Consider the following 20,511-nt stretch of genomic DNA (forward strand, 5'->3'; position numbering starts at 1 on the left):
TGTTTTTTTAACTACTTTGTGTGCAATTTATGAACTTTTAAAATATTGAACCATATTATTATTTTTCTTTTTATTTATAGTTTAGTTATATTTAGTTTGTATATTTAGTGTTTTCATCACAGCTGTTAAACAACAGATAACAGTGTGTGTTACTAAATTCACAGCAACATGAATGTTTCTGAGTGTTTGTGCATCATGTGACCCAGATTTTTGGATCTGCTGTCAGATTGAAATGAAGACGATGAAACCACAGCAGCTTCAGCTGAGCTGTCAATCAGCAGCAGCAGTCTTATCTGTGGGCCGCAGGGGCTGATGGGAGCTTTGAGGACCTGTTAGAAACCACGTGGCCCTCGTCTGATCTCGCAGCTCGTCCTTGTTTGGCCTCAGCTGCATCAGAGCGCCACTTCTCCCCAGGTTCACCAGAGGAAACACCACTGCACAAAATGCTTTTCCTCCCAGCTGCTGCTCTGTGCTGTCTGTGTTCAGGTGAGTGTTTCCAGCCAATCAGGAGCCAACAAAGTCAACCTGTAACAAACACTGTCACACTAACCTTCATCTATCTGTCTGTGTCTCTACAGCACTGGTTACCATGGCAGCAGAACAGCTGATTCAGGACGATTTAACATTGACCAGGAGAGTTGGAGAAAGTGTCTCCTTCAGCTGTGGAGGGACTGAACAGTGTGATCGTAATTATATATACTGGTACCAGAAGAAAGACAGAGAACCACTCAGATTTATTTTTGATATTAATAAATATAACGGTGACATAGATAGACGTTTCTCTTCTCATCCTCAGATCAGTGACTTCTCTTCTGTAAATACAAATAAAGGCTGGGAGTTAGAGATTAAGAAAGTTAAACTCGATCATTCAGCCACCTACTACTGCTCCTGTGCTAAGTATGGTCCCCACAGTGAGAAATGATCCCTGCAGCCTGAACAAAAACCAACAGATGAACAGATGTCAAACAGTGTCTGTGACAGGAAGAGAGCAGTAAACCACAGCCCAGCTTCACATGTTTCACCTCCATCTCAGAGTCACAAACATACTGAGCTCAGGGACGATTTTTATTTACTGCTGTCAGAAATTCAATTCTATTTATTTCTGTTTGAACAGATTTTTCATCCTGTTTTAAGACAGAAACAAGAGGAACAGATGACATCAAACTTCCAAATGGAAACAAATGTATCCTCAGTCCCACAAAAACATTTATTCAAAGTGAAAGAAAAACAGATTGTGTCAAACTGAATCAAAGTCCATCCCTCATTCACAGTGTTAATGTTCTCTTCATGAAAACTCTTCCAGCAGCACTTGTTGTTTAACACCTTTCAGTACATTTAACCAGACACTTGGACTGATGTCAGGTCAGGATTTTGTCCTTCTAGCAGCGGCTCATTAGGACGCTGATGTTGTTGGACAGATTTCCATCAGTTTCCTGTGGATGTTTATAGAGGATGAATCAGTCACGGTGCCTCATCTTTCTGTCACCGTCTTTTCTCTCTGATAGAAAAAAACAGATTTTGTATCTGAATATGTCAAATCTGGAATAAAACTGTAGAACTTCAGATCATGAAGTGTGTGAGGACAGAGAAGAGTCAGCTTTACTTCAGGTTTGATGGATAAACTTTCACAGTTTGTGATGATTCTGTTCTCTTTGTGATTTTAGGAGCTGCCCTCAGCACCACCCAGTGACATCACACACATCATCCTACATGTTCACTCTTTGTCAGTGGAAGCTGCAGCTGTTTTATTGATAAAGTTAAAGACAAAAAGTCAAAGGGATTAATCATCCATGTAACTGTGTCACTATAGGAGCATAAATATTAACTCAGTTTGTTGTTTCAGAAAGTTGCTGATCTCAGACCTGCACAGCTTCTGTTTTAAACACTGAATGTAGTCAGCTGCATGAAGTGAGATTTTCTCTAATACAATTAATTAAAACCTGATGAAGGTCAAAGGTCATCACTTGTATGTTGAACTAAAAACTTTAATCTGGAATTCACACACACTGTGTTTTGCCAATATTGTGTTTTTTTTACCATGAAGTCATTCAGAGTCCTTCATACCAGAGTAACCAGAAAGGATAATATATATTTAAAAAATGTAACTTTCTACAGGACTGAATATAACATCATTATGTAAAAGTCCAGAGTCTCTGTGCTTCATCTGAGGATGATGTGAAAACTTCTAACATCACACAAAGTAAAGGTCTCTATCACACTGCTCATGAAATGCAGATTTGTCCATCTCCTATTTTTGGGCGTCTAGTGGAGGTCTGAAGATTTCCCTCTGAGGAAGCTGCTGGTGAAGGTTGTGAGTTCTGCTTGATCCCTGCGGTGACCTTCAGTTCCTGATGTTTCTGAAATGACACATCAGGAGTCTTCCTCCGTGGGTCAACAGAAGCTGTGATAAATGAAAGGGAGGACATTTCTCAAACCTCTGGACCCAGGAAACCCAGCTTGGTCCTCGTGGTCACCTTCACTTGTTGTTCCCCAGGATGAATGTAGCTGTTGATAATAATGTGGACTTTGGACCCTGTTATTAAATGAAAAGAACAAATTACACTTCTATGAAACCTTTTGTCAGTGTGCTTTATTTCATTTAACTTTCCATGTTACCAGGCTGTAGTGCGCTCTGTGTGAACTGAATCTAAAACTGTTTAAATCCATATAATTCAGATACTAACAGTAACTCTGGGTCTCTGTGGAGTCTGCTGCTGATGTCATCTCTGTCTAAAACAGGATAAGAAAAAATGAGACCTGTGGAATCATTGAAGCATAAAGACTACGGGAGTAACAGGTGTGCAGCATCGCTAACTAGCAACAACCCTCTGATACAGTGTGGCTAATCTAGCTAATGATCGCTTACAGTTAGAATGACAGAGATGACATTTTGTATAAAAACTGGTAAAACTGTTTAACAGGTTGTTGATCCTGTCGTGTTCTTTGTGTGTTTGGCAGCCATCATGAAGCTGTACGTGTCCATCACTGCTGTCAGTGTGAGAGCAGGACTTCTGTGTATTCTGGCTATCAAACAGCTCTACAGAGCACACTGTTTGTTCTTTAAAACATTTATTTGATCACAGTTCAGTGGCCGTGATATCACCACTCCTCTCTGTAATTCCACTTCTAAATCACAGTATTTTATAGGGGTGGGGGGAAAAATCGATACTGTGTAGCAGGCACGTGCAGGGGGGGGGGGTTGGAGGGGCTTGAGCACCCGCCCCTTTCCTGATGGGTGCCCAAAGTGCCCTTTTGTTGAGGCAACTTTTAAAAAAATGTATTTATTTATTTATTTTTTTATCTGTGTGGGCGTGCGGAGTCCTGTCTGTGCCCCTCAACAGTTATATATACTATTAATCACAGTTTTGCTAAATAAAAGGATCTGGCTTCCATCAGTCACATGATCACATTTAACCAATGATCGCCCTTGACGGCAGAACGCGCTGGTTATGAGCCGGGAACGAGCTCACAAAGAGCACGCGCATTTTTTGCGGTCCGGAGCTGTAGGAGAAACACAAGTTAACTCAGAGACACAGACTTACTATATTTCTTCCATACAGACTGATGCGACAAAACCAGTAAGTAGGTGTACAGCGTACACTGTAGTATATAGCACCCAGGAGTATTGGCTTATTACGTACACGTTGGTAAATTACCCAGATAGCAAGGAGACATTGAACAGATGTTGATTTTCCATCTGAACCATCAGAATCGTCAGGCTTGAAATGTCAACACAAAACCAATGTTGAAACAACATTGAAATACTGATGAAACCTGACACTGACATTGAAATAACATTGATTCACTGTTGTTCTGTCATCGTTGATTGTTGATCTATTTATAGTTGACAAGGTGACAACAATCACGTTGAAAAACCATTGATTTATGGTTGAGCGGAAATTAAAGCTGCTACCACTTGGACTATTCCATAGCCCCCCCTCTCACAGTGGTACATCCCTTCAGGTAACCATTGTCTTGTACAGTAGAGCGGGACATTAGATTTACTCTCAGCGGAATTGACCGGAGAAGGCATCAGTTCATGCACTGCACTGGCCTGCACCACGATTAATATAAGGTAAGAATGAATGACTTGTGTTCTATTCGTTATTTCCAAGGTTGCATTTGAATAACAGTAAAAAACAAACAAACTTGTTAATGTAAAGTTTCGGACAAAATGTGGGAGCCCAAAATTGTGTCTACTTTCATCTTACAATCCGGCAACAAATAAATTGCACTGCGAACAAAGTCAACAAAGAAAACATTTTCGTTTCATACTTTTCCGTTATATTCCCTTACAAAGCTAGCTTTAACGGTTCGAGGGTTCCTTTGTTCTTGCCGTCGCCTCGGCGCTTGACCCAGACTTTCGCTCTGTAGTTGCTTTTTAGCATAGTACTACAAAAAATTGTAAATCTGTGATATATGATTGATAAACGTAAAGGTAACTGTATAAATGTGTTCAATGACTTTGTTACTTTTAATGATTGGAGAGCACCTGCTTCGATTCGCACTCAATTCAAACTTTACGCTGCACGTTCACCTAACTTTACGTTGCACGCTCACCTAACTTTACGTTGCACGCTCACCTACCTTGCGTTTGCACCTTTTGTCCACACGTAAACTGCGTTTTATTATTTATTTATTAGTTTTTCGCCTCTCACTGCTTAAGCCATTAATCTTTCTGGAATTGTTTTTTTAAACAGATGCGACCTCACAAAAGATATTAGCTATGCTGTCAGACCTGACGACAGCTGTTAACGAACTCCGTGAGGAGGTCAGAGCCATCCGCCATCCCTGCTGCAATCAATCGGTAGATGCTGGGGTATTGCCTCTGGATTTGCCCTTGCACAACATTGAAGAGCTAAACAATGCAGAGGCAGCTCTTCAATCATAAGAGGCAAATAAGGCAATGGTAAGTATATAAAGGTTATGTACACTTTGTAACTATAAAGTGTAATAGCTGTCAGATGTGATTTAAATACATAACAACGGCCTGTTGATTAAACACACAAGCACTTGCATACACATTTAAGACATGAGACCCGCTAATTCCATCTCTTAAAATGTGTCTATAGGTGAGACACTTTGCCTTGATTGGAGGGACCACACTGGAGGTGCGAGTCCGCCGTGTAATGGCTTATGCCATTACAAACGAGCTGGCCTCGGTACTCAACTGGGCAGGGAAAAAAACCAAGGACCAGACAAAGCAAAAAATGGCATTTAAAGATACAGCGCTCTGCAAATGCATATTTGGTAAGTTTTACAGTTTTTTTGCTATATTACTTTGTCTTTCTTAATAACAAGACTTTCATGTCCAGTTAATCTGGAGATGGAGTCTTTGGTCTTTGGCTTGTTTAGTCCTCGGGTTGTAGTTGTACAGCCCGAGGACCCCATGTTTATTTTGTTTTAAAGGATACACGGCACACCATGCTAAGACTTATCACTTTTTCCGCTCATAGCTCTTTAGGAAACAAATGCGGCAGTTTGCAGATTTACGCCTGGTGACTTTCATGTTTATCAGCCTAGGAGTTTACATACTTTCTCCCCGCTGAAGACAGTTAACAAGAGCTTATTCATGTGCTCTAATTCACTTTTTTTGTTTGTGTGTGTGTGTATTTTTTTCCTAGATGGCCTGACGCAGCAGTTAGGGGCAAACTCTATGTCCAAGTTTGTCTTTGCACAAGCAGTGCAGAAATGGCTCCGATACGCCCCAGATCGTATGGGTATGGGTGGTGCAGGACGCACATCATGCATCCCCATCCCAGAGTAAAAAATTACAAACTTCTGTGAAACATATAAATGTAAATAGGAAACTGTCTTTTAATAAAGTATTTAGCAAACGAAACATGCCTATTGACCTTTTTTGGTTTATTTTTTTTTCTCTGTTACATCACGTGCAATGCTTTCTTATTTTAGGATATTAATATTGACATGATACATTGTGAGACATTTGTTGTTGTTTTTTTTTATAAAGGGTGTCCAATTTGAGGAATAAGTACAATTATGTGTTTAGGTGGTTTAAGTATTGATGGAAACATGCAGTAGTTTAGTATTGGTTAAAATACCTATAAAGAAAGGTAGATTTCCAGTCATGATTTAACTGTTGTTTTAATAAAAAGCAACTGTGCGAAAGAGGTGGAAAATCAACACCATAGCTCAACAGTGTTTCAATATCAGAATCTGACATTGTTTCAATGTCAGGTTTCAACATTGATTCAACATCAAAACCTGACGTTGTTTCAACATTAAAAAAGGGTGCAAGAGTGACGTTAGGTCAACGTCACACTTCAACGTTGATTCAATGACGTCGCCTGATATTGACTCAACGTTGTTTCAATGTTTCCTTGTTATCTGGATTGTCTTGTGGCAACTGACGAACTGAAACAAATGAGCGTGCTGTGTTTGCAACAGCGCGACGAACATTACCTGTCCTTTTATTAACTGCTAAGTAGTGCTGGTCATAGCTGCTGGCTACCTGTGTAAGGCTGTCATGGGTCTGTAGCTCTGTCACCGTTTTAGTGAACATATTTAGTTTTAAAGTAAGTTTCCGGGCTTTTCCTGCCTTTCTGGAGGGATTATATTTCACTAAAAACGATCTAATATGCATGTCCACATAATTATGCATTATTATAATATTTTAAAAAACACACGCTGTATTTTAAAGAACATACATTAAGAAGCAGATTATATTAGATTTATATTTTAAATAAGACAAAATTTGGATTTTACAGCAGTAAAATTATTGTATCTCTACAGTTTAAAAATGTAATAAGCTTTGCTCCTGCACAGAGTGGATCGTGAAACAAATGGAATCATCATAAATCAAATCACACCAATCAGACCAGGAGTGACATGTTTAGCCGCATGTTCTCCTTAAATTGCTGGCTGTCTGAGTGGTGTCCCAGAAATGATGTGGGCTTCATAGATAATTGGCAAACCTTCTGGAGGAAACCTGGTCTTGTTAGGAGAGATGGCATCCATCCCACTTTGGATGGAGCAGCTCTCATTTCTAGAAATATCGACAAATTTATTAAACCCCTCAAAACATGACTATCCAGAGTTGGGACCAGGAAGCAGAGTTGCAGATTTACACGCCTCTCTGCAGCTTCTCTCCTCCTGCTACCCCCCCCAAAAACCCATCTCCATAGAGACTGTGTCTGCTTCCAAAAAGACAAAAAACAAACTAAAAACCAGCAACAAACAACTTAAACATTTACAAAGAAAGAACAATACAGTATCCACATCATTCTAACTACCAGAAATCTCGAAGCACAGGTCGAGGGGGCGGTTTGGCAGCAATTTTTCACACCAGTCTATTAATTAATGAAAGACCAAGACAGACTTTTAATTCATTTGAAAGCCTGATGCTTAACATTGTCCACCCCAGCTGTGTAACTCAGAAACCAGTCTTACTTGTTATCATCTATCGTCCACCTGGGACTTACACAGAGTTTCTGTCTGATTTCTCAGACTTTATATCTAATTTAGTTCTGAGCTCAGATAAAATAATTATTGTGGGTGATTTTAACATCCATGTTGATGCTAAAAATGACAGCCTCAACATGGCATTTAATCTGTTGTTAGACTCAATTGGTTTCTCTCAAAATGTAAAAGAACCCACCCACCACTTTAATCACACTCTAGATCTTGTTTTAACATATGGCATAGAAACTGAACAGTTAACAGTGTTTCCTGAAAACCCTCTCCTGTCTGATCATTTCTTGATAACATTTACATTTACAATAATTGATTACGCAGCAGTGGAGAGTGGACTTTATCAAAGTAGATGTCTTTCTGAAAGCGCTGTAACTAAGTTTAAGAATATAATCCAGCCACTGTTATCATCGTCAATGCCCTGTACCAACACAGAGCAGAGCAGCTATCTGAACGCTACCCCAACAGAGGTCGATTATCTTGTTAATAATTTCACCTCCTCACTACGTACGACTCTGGATACTGTAGCTCCGGTGAAAACTAAGGTCTCTAATCAGAAGTACCTGACCCCGTGGTATAATTCTCAAACACGTACCCTAAAGCAGATGACTCGTAATCTGGAGAGGAAATGGCGTGTCACAAATTTAGAGGATCATCATTTAGCCTGGAGAAATAGTTTGTTGCTTTATAAGAAAGCCCTCCGCAAAGCCAGAACAGCTTACTACTCATCACTGATTGAAGAAAATAAGAACAACCCCAGGTTTCTCTTCAGCACTGTAGCCAGGCTGACAAAAAGTCAGAGCTCTTTTGAGCCAACCATCCCTTTAACGTTAACTAGTGATGACTTCATGAACTTCTTCACAAATAAAATTTTTATCATTAGAGAAAAAATTACCAATAATCATCCCACAGATGTAATATTATCTACAGCTACTCTTAGTTCCATTGATGTTAAGTTAGACTCTTTTTCTCCAATCGATCTTTCTGAGTTAACTTCAATAATTACTTCCTCCAAACCATCAACGTGTCTTTTAGACCCCATTCCTAAAAAACTGCTCAAAGAAGTCCTGCCATTGATTAATTCTTCGATCTTATATATGATCAACCTATCTCTAATAATCGGCTATGTACCACAGGCCTTCAAGGTGGCTGCAGTTAAACCTTTACTCAAAAAGCCATCTCTAGACCCAGCAGTCTTAGCTAATTATAGGCCAATCTCCAACCTTCCTTTCATATCAAAAATCCTTGAAAGAGTAGTTGTCAAACAGCTAACAGATCATCTGCAGAGGAATGGTTTATTTGAAGAGTTTCAGTCAGGTTTCAGAGTTCATCACAGCACAGAAACAGCTTTAGTGAAGGTTACAAATGATCTTCTTATGGCCTCTGACAGTGGACTCATCTCTGTGCTTGTCCTTCTTGACCTTAGTGCAGCATTCGATACTGTTGACCATAATATCCTATTAGAGCGATTAGAACATGCTGTAGGTATTACAGGTATTGCACTGCAGTGGTTTGTATCATATCTATCTAATAGACTCCAATTTGTGCATGTAAATGGAGAGTCCTCTTCACACACTGAGGTTAATTATGGAGTTCCACAGGGTTCAGTGCTAGGACCAATTCTGTTTACATTATACATGCTTCCCCTAGGCAGCATCATTAGAAGACATAGCATACATTTTCACTGCTATGCAGATGACACCCAGCTCTATCTGTCCATAAAGCCAGATAACACACACCAATTAGTTAAACTGCAGGAATGTCTTAAAGACATAAAGACTTGGATGGCCACTAACTTTCTGCTTCTTAACTCAGATAAAACTGAGGTCATTGTACTCGGCGCTGAAAAGCTTAGAAATATGGTATCTAACCAGATTCTTACTCTGGATGGCATTACCTTGGCCTCCAGTAACACTGTGAGGAACCTTGGAGTCATTTTTGACCAGGATATGTCCTTCAACGCACATATTAAACAAATATGTAAGACTGCGTTCTTCCATTTGCGCAACATCTCTAAAATTAGAAATATCCTGTCTCAGAGTGACGCTGAAAAACTAGTTCATGCATTTATTACTTCCAGGCTGGACTACTGCAATTCATTATTATCAGGATGTCCAAAAAACTCACTGAAAAGCCTTCAGCTAATCCAAAATGCTGCAGCAAGAGTACTTACAGGGACTAGAAAGAGAGAGCATATTTCTCCTGTTTTGGCTTCCCTTCATTGGCTTCCTGTTAAATCCAGAATTGAATTCAAAATCCTGCTCCTCACATACAAGGTCTTAAATAATCAGGCCCCATCTTATCTTAATGACCTTGTAGTACCATATCACCCTATTAGAGCACTTCGCTCCCACTCTGCAGGCCTACTTGTTGTTCCTAGAGTATTTAAAAGTAGAATGGGAGGGAGAGCCTTCAGTTTTCAGGCCCCTCTTCTGTGGAACCAGCTTCCAGTTTGGATTCGGGAGACAGACACTATCTCTACTTTTAAGATTAGGCTTAAAACTTTCCTTTTTGCTAAAGCATATAGTTAGGGCTGGGCCAGGTGACCCTGAATCCTCCCTTAGTTATGCTGCAATAGATGTAGGCTGCCGGGGGATTCCCATGATGCATTGAGTTTTTCCTTTCCAGTCACCTTTCTCACTCACTATGTGTTAATAGACCTCTCTGTATTGAATCATATCTGTTATTAATCTCTGTCTCTCTTCCACAGCATGTCTTTTATCCTGTCTTCCTTCTCTCACCCCAACCGGTCGCAGCAGATGGCCGCCCCTCCCTGAGCCTGGTTCTGCCGGAGGTTTCTTCCTGTTAAAAGGGAGTTTTTCCTTCCCACTGTTGCCAAAGTGCTTGCTCATAGGGGGTCATATGATTGTTGGGTTTTTCTCTGTATCTATGAAGCGCCTTGAGGCGACTTTTGTTGTGATTTGGCGCTATATAAATAAAATTGAATTGAATTGAATTGAAATTGAATAAATACATTATTTCATATTTATTACTTCCCCCTCCTCATTGCTTTATTATTGTAGCTCTAGTAATAAATAATAATGTAAGGATTCTGGATCAGCACCATGATGCCCATAGTATATACAGTATTCTGAAGAAGGTCTAAAATGTCACCGTGTGTGCGTGCATGTGTGTTTTATGTATATGGATTTTTTTTAAATTATTACTCATGATATAACATTGTCCAGACATGCCTGGTAAGGACATGAGGAGGAAACAGTAGAGTTGTGTGAGGCTACTAAAGGCAGGGCTATAACATTTTTCTGTCATCATTTTATTATAGATTAAGTGCTGTGAGTTGTTAGGTGTGGATAATTAGATTATAGTTTATTGCAATAGCAAGTTGTGCCTTGTTCTTAGATAGACAGCAAGTGGAGAGTGAAATAGGAAATGATGTGATGGAAGGAAGAAGCAAAGAGTGATTCACAGGCAGAGCCGAGTTTATTTCTCACAGTTTTTTGCTGCCTTATGGTTCCAAGCGCTGTCACCAATCTTTGCATTTTGTTATTATCTCATGACACTTGTTTAATCAGCTCCCATCTCTCCTATGGACTTTTTACTGTCTACAGTCTCAGATCAACACAGCCCTGCCCTCCAGCACTATCAGCAGCAGCAGCAGCAGAAACCCCTCAACAGCAACATTGTACCCATCAGGTAAAACATCGGCTACGTTTGCTTTGCCTTGTCGCCACCTCACAACAGTGATATAGTATGATGCGATCCCATATTAGATTCTTGATGAATGTGTGGTGTTGTTATTCAGCCTGGTTCAATGTGCCCTTTTTAACTTTGAGCACCCGCCCCTTTAAACGTCTCTGCACGGCCCTACTGTGTAGTATCGTGATATTTTGTTTGCTAATAATGTATCGATACAGGGACAGCAGAAATCGATATTTTGTTACAAAAAAGGTTTTTGTGCTCTGACTTCAGAGCATGTTGATCCTTTTTCTGAGCAAGAATCCTGACATTCCTTCACTGTCCAAATGTGTTTCACTTGTTTTTGGCAGCAATAAACATGACAGTTTACTTATTTTAATTTAAGACATGTTTTATTTTAATTAAGTTTAAAACTTTTTTATTTAATGTAAAATTATATTTTGTTTTAATTTACTTTCAAATTCTTCAGTTGCTGAAGGGGATGCATAGTTTTCATAAACTGCATAGTTCAGAATAGCTATAATTGTACCAGATGGTTGATTCAGTTAAGTTGGACTAGACTGTAATACAAACCGTTCAGTTTGTCAACAATAAAACTGAAATGAGAGAAAGACTGAGTGTGAGACTTTGATATTAGAGAAAATGAATATTGATAAAGTTTACCTTTATGTATAGAATCTGAATATCGCAAAATATTTTAAAAAATTGCAATAATATCGTATCGTGCGTTAAGTATTGTGATAATATTGTATCGTGGGATGTATGGTGATTCCCACCTCTAGTATTTTACCTTGGATGTCAGGTTGTGTTTTTGTGCCAGCAAACTTTAAAAACTGTTCTGACTTCAGTTCTTCTCAGACTGAACCATCAGGAGGATTCATACCTGCAACACCTGGAACCAGTCAGCTGGAGGCAGCAGCAGTTTGTCTCAGAACAACTTTATGAACAAAAAAAAGTGAGAGAGGGAGCTGGCTACACAGCAAACTGAGGACACTCTGCCATTGACGAGACGTGGCGACAGCAGCACATCACCGCAGGAGAGCTTTTCCATTTTGGATCGGGGCAACAGAAACCTGGGAGGCTGCCTCGAAAGGCTCCCCACCTCAAAAGTAACCAACACACACCAGCCACACACGGTACCACACACAAGCATGCACACACAGCAAAAAGTGGAGATCCAACGATCACCAGTTTCACATCTGCAGCTGATTTATAGTTAAGCTGGTCTGTAGAGTTCACATAGAGCCGGTGTGGGTGAGGGGACTCGCCCAGCTCTAATGACCAAAGTCGTCATTAGACATTCGTCATTTAACATATTGATCAGGATTATACTTTGATTATAAATTTGATTAAAAATAAAGATGATTTACTACTAGCTGACATGGACAAAGCTCTTTTTTACAGTGATACCAAAAACCTAACACATAAGGCTGGATGTTAATTTTACCCCCTCAAAGATGTGGTGACAGGGGAAAGCCAGTAGACTTCAACCTCTCTTCAGAGTGAAATTGTTTTTTTTGTTGTTTTATTGAGCTGAGATCAGATTTGTGATGATCACTCTGATAACTTCATACTGTTTCCTTTAAACCATTTTGCCACAGTTTCTGTACAACTGTGTGTTTAAACTTCAAGTTCGTCTCTTGAAGGTCTTCAGCTGCTCATGTTGCAGATCCACTGTGAGCTGAAATTCCAATGAAGCTGTTAGAAAAATCAAAGTGATGTTTCAGATTAGTCGATGAGCTCATTAGTTAATAACTGTGTAAGATGGTGTTTCGGTCCCCTGATCCTCTGCTGCCTACCCACCATCTATCTTTCCTCCCTCTGCTTTCTATCTTTGTCTCTCTGTGAGTGTGGCATTTGTGGTGTGTGTGATGTTTGGCAGTTCTGCTGGTTCCTGCTCCTCCTCGGCTGGAGCACCTGCAGTAACTGATAATCAGTCCAGCACATCAGTTTGGAAGAATTTGACTCCATTTTTGACACAGAGCAGCTTTAATTCTGACATGTTGGATTTTCTCACATGAACTGCTCGCTTCCAGCTCTTTCACACCATCTTTGTTGGACTCTGTTGGACTTGGTTGTTGCAAAGCTCTATTTTTAACAGCAGGCATGGACACTTTGTGTTCCTACGAGGCTGCTGGAGCTGATTGAGGCCACTCAGTACAACACTGATGATTCCAGCAGACATGCCACAGCACATTTCAGAAGCATCCTTGAAGCATCTCTTTGTTCTGCACCACTAAAAATAACTCTGGATCTATTTTTTACAGAAGCTCCATCAAGCTGCAGAAAACAGAGGAAAATGTGCAAAACAGAAGAAACAGCAAAGGAAATCCTGTCAGTGTTGAAAATAGAAGAGCCTGTGCAGACCAACATGTTTCTCTTCTAAAATACACCAGGTGTGGTTTGAAGGACGCAACAAAACCACATCAGAAAGACATCAGAGACTCATCACATCACTCGCTGGATTCACTGGATTATTTTTCTCTCAACATTATTTGGAACAAAGAAAACAAACTTGACTGGTTTGTGTCATTGTGGTGCTGCATGGCCCACTTTCTCCTGAGATTCAGTTCACAGACACATGTTCTGATAGTTTTCTTTACAATTTGCTGCTATAATTCAAAATTGATTGTGTGATTAATGATGGTGAGCCAGATGGGCCAAACCATGATACTATCAGCAGATGTTTCATTGTAGTGGTGGCATCATTGATGGGATAAATGGACTGGTGCTTATATAGTGATTTTCTATTTTCATGTGGACTAAAGTAGTGGACTGACCAACAGACTGACATTAACATCAGAGCCGTGCTGCTAGTGTGGCTAAAAGAAAAGAGAAGGAGAGACAGTCATGTTGATATGAACATTAGAGAAACACATCATGGAGCTGAAATATGATCCTGCTTCCTCATTTGGACTCATTCACCTCAGCTGACACGTTCAACAGCAGACAGGTTTTTGTAGCAGTCTTTCTCACTGTGGGAGGAGGATGGTACCTCATCTTTGGCTCTGGAACTAAACTGTCTGTAACAGGTAAGAACAAACATTTATTTTCCTTCAGTTGTTGTATTGTAGAAGCTGAAAATGTGTTTAAAGTCAGTTTCTGCTGCTTCAGGCTTTACATGTTAGTTTTTCATCATTAGTAGAGAATTCATCTGCAGCCATTGTTACAGAAGAAAAGCTCAATAATCTCTGAAAACATGTTGAAATCTCACTGAACAACTAAAGTTCTTCTTTATTTCTGCAAATATTAGTGATGTTACAAATATTTAGGATTTGATCCTCTCAGTGATTCTGCTGGTTTTTAACACAAGATCATATTTGATGTTAAAATTAAATTAATAAAGATAACAACAAATATGGTTTCAGGAAATATTTGCTTTATGTTGAGGAACAAATATTTTAATAGTCAAACATTCATGTAGCAGCTTCAAAAAGGTAAATAAAAGTATAAAAAAAGATACTGATTAGAAAACTCAGAAATGATATGACAGATAAATTTAGGATGAATTTCACATCGTTAAACTCTGATATTTATTTCTGAGATGAAGTCGTGTGTGTGGATTTGTACGTGACAATAAAAAGTTAATAATACTTTAATTTTCCAAAATACTTTAACATACAAATTTTTATTAAATATACTTTGTCAAATAATTTGTATTTTTTGACTAAAAATATCATGAAGTATATCTCTTATTATTGAAAACGTTTTATTCAACATTTCAGTTTTAGTGTTTTAAAATAGTTGCTACAGTTTTTTATTTGAATAAAAACCTAAATTAAAATAATCACTGCATTACTTTTCCAATTTTTACACAAAAATATTTAAGAATAAATTAGTCTGAAAGACAAATATGGTCTTTATGGTAAAATATATCAAAGACAAGAAGAATGGAAATTTTATCTGCTGAATTGAATTTTGTGAAATGAGATTTAATTTTATTAATAGTACAAAACAATATGAAAAAAGATGAATTTATTTTTGGGCAGAAGAGGATCTCTGTTAGAACTCGTGTCTAAGGACTAATAAGAAAAATACATTTTCACTTGTATAAAGACAAATATTTTAAAATTGGACTGAACTAAATTTATATAAAACAATAACAAACAAACACATGACGAATTAAACTGAATTTAATTTGAGTTTAAAATCATGCTGAGTGTTCGTCATGTGAGCCATGATGACATGAGGTGATGACTGTGTTTGATATGAAGCTGAATCCAGTGTATGTAGTGAACTTTGTGCTGTATTGATGAGTAGTTTAGTGATCAGAGTCCATGTAGTTTCCAGGATCAGACTGAATGCAGTGCAGTGCTGGAAGCTGCTGCTGACTGTGTGAATGTGTGTCTGTGCTGCTTGTTGCTGCTGTCAAACTTCAGATGAGCAGGTAGTGAAGCCCGTGGTGAGCGTGTACCCAGCAGCATCCAGAGCCCACCTGGAGGGGAACAGCTCCCTGCTGTGTGTTGCCTCAGCCATGTTTCCTCCTCTGGTCCAGTTCTCCTGGAAAAGACAGAAGAAGAACGGCGGAGAAGCGGAGGAGCTGCCCCCTGCTGAGGGAGAGCAGCTGGAGCTCAGAGAGTCGGGACACAGCGCCTCCATCTTACTGATCCAGGAGCAGGACACCAACACATATAAATACAGCTGCTGGGTGAAGCACGAGGGGGGCACAGTGGAGGCCCAAACACAACAAGGTAATGAAGGCTTGGTGACTGTGTTGAGCAGTGATTCAGCTTCATGTGGAGATGCTGTCAAAGAGAGCAGAGCAGCAGAGGACTGACATTTCTCACTGCAGCTCCAAACATTTGACTCCTTTTCTGTTTCAGAGCTTCCAGCTCCAGCAGCCTCCTGTCCTCCAGAGAGAGAGCCAGCAGACCTGCCAGCTCTGCAGCCAGCTGACTGTAAGATCACCTGCTGCCTCTCTGCATGGACAGCTCCAATGTCCAATGAGGGAGCTGGAACAAGTTTAGGGTCTTAAAGTTGCACTAATTGATCAAATCTTCATCCAACAAGCTCTGATAAAGCCACTGTACACTAGCTGCTCAGCACCAAACAGCAGACAGACCATAATATGTCAGAGATCAGTTTGTTAGCTGCTTGTGGAGTTCTTCTGCCCCCAAGTGGACACAAACACTACATCAATTCATCCACTTGAAGAAGAAGCTGTGACTGTTTCTATTTGGACTTTTTCTCCTTGATCTGAGAGGAATAACCCGACTGTCTGTCTGTCTCTTTGTGTCTGTCTGTCCTTCAGTGTCCTTCCAGTCTCAGTGCAGGGTGAAGCTGCTCTGCCTGCTGTACACAGTGCTGATAGTGAAGAGTCTGGTGTACTGCTGTGGACTCTCTCTGCTGATGATGCTCACAAACAAGGGAGCATCCACCAACTGCACACATGCTGACTGACTGTTTCCTGCTCGCCTTTTCTCACCATCAGATCTCATCAATTCATCTCATTCATCACTTTGATCAGTGTTCACAAATGTTAGTTATGATGTGTTGTGCTTATTTTGCCTTTTTCTTCAACAGTTAGAAGATCATCTGAAATAAATCCATCTTTACATGTATTGTTGCTCTGAGTTAGAATTCTTTTTGTACTTATTGTGACTTTTATTGTAGTAACAAAAATCATCAGGAATATTTTTATCACAAGTTTTCAGTTTGATTTGTTTTTGTTTGATTTTCAAATGTCAAACAGTGTAGTTGTGTTTGTGTGAATAATAAAGATTTCAAGATGAAGAGTTTGATTCTACTTTCATTGTGTGATGAACAACAAGCCGTGTGAGTGAAGCACAAACTGACTGTATCCAAACTTCCTGCAGCAGACGGGCTGTGTGGCTTTCTGCTCTGCAGCCTCCACACCGTTAGCTGTGGCTTTTCACTTTAATAACACAATGACAGTTACAAGCATGAACTCTGCTTCAAGAATGATTCCAGAAAGCATCTGTGTTCTTCACCTGTGAGAGAAACAGCTCAAATCCTCAACTCAGAGCTGACAAATGAACTTTCATGGACTCAAAGGAGAGACCATGAAGCCCCTGCAGTCTGCTCAGCTCCCATTTTATTAGCTGAGCTGAGTTTTTCATTCTGGATATCACACACGTAAGAACAGATCAAGTCTGAACAGCAAATGTTGGAGAATCATTTTGAAGTGTTGCTAAATGTCCTTATTATTACAAAAACTACTGAATGATTCAGAAAATCGTTTCCAACAAGCAGAAATATGCAAACAAAGTAGAAACAAGGCAACATGAGTCATTCAGATGCAGATAACATATTGTCCTTATTTTGAAGAACACAGTCATGAAATCTTTCTGTGTGTCATTCATTGAGTTGAAGTGCCTAATAGAAGAGGAAAAGCAGAAATAATCAATGATAGCTGAGACATTGAGAACATGGCTGTATGCCTGCTATCATAACAGGAAACAAAGCACACAAACAGCAAACAGACAATAATGTGCTCGCAGGTTGTTGTGTCATTTTTGACATTTAATGAAGTCACAAAAATGTGTGCGACTCATTAAAGGAGTCTGTACGTGTCAGTCAGTGCTCTGTATTCATGTGTTCACCTCATTAAAGTCACTGAGACACTTTTCTCCTCCAAACTTACAGCACAGCTTCATATTTCACTGACTGATTCTTTGATTACATCCATTAAGGGTCACACAGTGAAATTAGTGCAAACTTACAAATGTGTTGCAACAATTTTGGCCTCCAAACTGAACTTTGAGACAAACAGTGAAGCTGTGAGCAAAAAGAGGCTCCAGTGTGTGTCATGGTGGAGGAAACTGTTGTATTCCCACATTAAAAACATGCTGATCTTATTGGATTTTTCCCTCAAAGTCTTTTTCCTCCTTTTTCTCTTCATCCAAATGTTCTAGCAGGCTGACTGTGAGTCCCTGTTTAAGCTGTACAGCAGAAAGTAACAGCAGTCAGCGGCCTCCACTTGACTTCATGACTTCAACCCCTCGCACAGTCACTTTCACTTTCTTCCTTCTGTCTTTTAGTCCTAAAATGTAGAACAACACCAGATCAAAAGATTTGTGTCCTTCACTCACATCTTCAAATGAGACCTTCCATATCAGAGATGATACAAAGGCAACATTTGTCTTATTTCTCTTTCATGAATCAAAAAGTACTTTTGTACTGTTGTGTAAATGTGTGTGTAAAGGTGGATGACTGCCTACTGCAAATGAAATCTAACCATGGCTACAAATAAATGAAGCTGACGTGAAACACAGCCCTGTTTTTATTACTGTTTATAGATATTAGAATTGATGATCATCATTTGAATGATTCTTAAAAAGGCTTTAATGAATCCTTCAGTCTGAAACCAACTTGGAACAAAACACATTAGAAGATGTGGGAAAGAAGCACAGTGTGCACATATTTTAAACACACAACAGAACCACATGTGTTTGTTTCAAAGAAGATTTTTACTCTAAATGTTGTTATATATGATTTTGTTTTTTTAACTACTTTGTGTGCAATTTATGAACTTTTAAAATATTGAACCATATTATTATTTTTATTTTTCTATTTATTTATAGTTTAGTTATATTTAGTTTGTATATTTAGTGTTTTCATCACAGCTGTTAAACCACAGATAACAGTGTGTGTTACTAAATTCACAGCAACATGAATGTTTCTGAGTGTTTGTGCATCATGTGACCCAGATTTTTGGATCTGCTGTCAGATTGAAATGAAGACGATGAAACCACAGCAGCTTCAGCTGAGCTGTCAATCAGCAGCAGCAGTCTTATCTGTGGGCCGCAGGGGCTGATGGGAGCTTTGAGGACCTGTTAGAAACCACGTGGCCCTCGTCTGATCTCGCAGCTCGTCCTTGTTTGGCCTCAGCTGCATCAGAGCGCCACTTCTCCCCAGGTTCACCAGAGGAAACACCACTGCACAAAATGCTTTTCCTCCCAGCTGCTGCTCTGTGCTGTCTGTGTTCAGGTGAGTGTTTCCAGCCAATCAGGAGCCAACAAAGTCAACCTGTAACAAACACTGTCACACTAACCTTCATCTATCTGTCTGTGTCTCTACAGCACTGGTTACCATGGCAGCAGAACAGCTGATTCAGGAGGATTTAACATTGACCAGGAGAGTTGGAGAAAGTGTCTCCTTCAGCTGTGGAGGGACTGAACAGTGTGATTATGATTATATATTCTGGCTCCAGAAGAAAGAAAATGAAACATTCAAATTAATTTTTGCTTTTCATAAAGATAACGGTAAAGCTCCACCTGTTTTCGAGAACAGTACTTTCGCAGGTGTAAATAAAGGGAAAGGCTGGGAGTTAGAGATTAAGGATATTAATTTAAATCATTCAGCCACCTACTACTGCGGCTGTTCTAAGTATGCTCCCCACAGTGAGAAATGATCCCTGCAGCCTGAACAAAAACCAACAGATGAACAGATGTCAAACAGTGTCTGTGACAGGAAGAGAGCAGTAAACCACAGCCCAGCTTCACATGTTTCACCTCCATCTCAGAGTCACAAACATACTGAGCTCAGGTTTTTATTTACTGAGATACTTGTAAATAAACAAAAGAGACAGTTTGTGGCCTTTTTGAAAAAGCAAAATGTTTCCATTCATTGCACTAAATCCGCCCGTTTAAAAGTTTGTAATCACATATTTTTAGCTACTGATGCTGTTGACTGTGTTGTTCCTGTCCTTTTAAATTTGACAGCTACATTTGAAACAGTCAGTTATGCTATTTTAATCTCTCCTTTGGAGCAGTGGTGGGCATTGAAGGCACTGCACTGGAGTGGTTCACGTCCTACTTGGCGGAGCGAGATTTTGTGTCAGTCTCTGTGACCATGTATCATTCTGTGCTCCCCTCTTGTGTGGTGTCCCACTGGGCTCAGTTCTAAGCAGCCTCCTCTTTTGTTAGTATCTGCTCCCTCTTGCTTTTATACTGAGAAAACAGGTCAATGCTGCAGACTGTCAGATCAATCCTGTACAGCCATTAATCCAGTGTGTTGATGACATTAAAGCTTGGATGTCTCTTAACTTTTTAAAATTCAGTAACAAAAAGACTGAGGTGATGGTTTTTGGTAGCCCGACTGAGACCCCCAATCTGTATTTAGATACCTTGGCCCAGTATGTTAAGCCAACTGTCACAAACCTGGGGGTCAAAGTGGACTCTGAACTGAAGCTTGACAGTCAGATTAAGTAAAATCAAGCTTCTCTCAGCTCAGGCAGCTGCAAAATTAAAGCCAATTCTTTCACGGCAGCACTTTGAGACAGTGGTCCACACCTTTGTTAGCACTCGGCTGGATTACTGTAATGCACTTTACATTGGGGTCAGTGCATCATACGTTACTCATCTACAGAGGGTGAAAAATGCCACAGCTCATCTTTTAACTGGCACTCGAAAGTTTGAGCACATTTCCCCGTTTTAGCTTCACTTCACTGGCTGCCCATTT

General features: G+C 39.7%; 1 protein-coding gene across 3 annotated transcripts; it reads left to right on the top strand.

The window, feature by feature from the left end:
* The first annotated feature begins 443 nt into the window (after positions 1 to 443).
* Positions 444 to 16,488, top strand: LOC148097304 (immunoglobulin lambda-1 light chain-like). 3 transcript variants are annotated; one of them, XM_087832283.1, is made up of 6 exons: positions 444 to 486; positions 579 to 902; positions 14,073 to 14,120; positions 15,468 to 15,779; positions 15,912 to 15,986; positions 16,340 to 16,488. In XM_087832283.1, the coding sequence occupies exons 1-6, from the start codon at positions 444 to 446 to the stop codon at positions 16,486 to 16,488; spliced, it is 951 nt and encodes a 316-aa protein (XP_087688409.1). The 3 variants fall into 3 exon arrangements, with proteins under 3 accessions (XP_087688409.1, XP_087688410.1, XP_087688411.1); XM_087832284.1 differs by lacking the exons at positions 444 to 486; positions 579 to 902 and adding an exon at positions 15,349 to 15,367 and having other exon boundaries at positions 13,982 to 14,182; positions 15,480 to 15,779; XM_087832285.1 differs by lacking the exons at positions 444 to 486; positions 579 to 902; positions 15,912 to 15,986 and adding an exon at positions 15,349 to 15,367 and having other exon boundaries at positions 13,982 to 14,182; positions 15,480 to 15,779.
* Positions 16,489 to 20,511: the final 4,023 nt, after the last annotated feature.

This window comes from Neolamprologus brichardi, chromosome 18 (assembly GCF_056152115.1).
Source record: "Neolamprologus brichardi isolate AB-2024 chromosome 18, ASM5615211v1, whole genome shotgun sequence".
In the NCBI taxonomy this organism is placed as follows: domain Eukaryota; kingdom Metazoa; phylum Chordata; class Actinopteri; order Cichliformes; family Cichlidae; genus Neolamprologus; species Neolamprologus brichardi.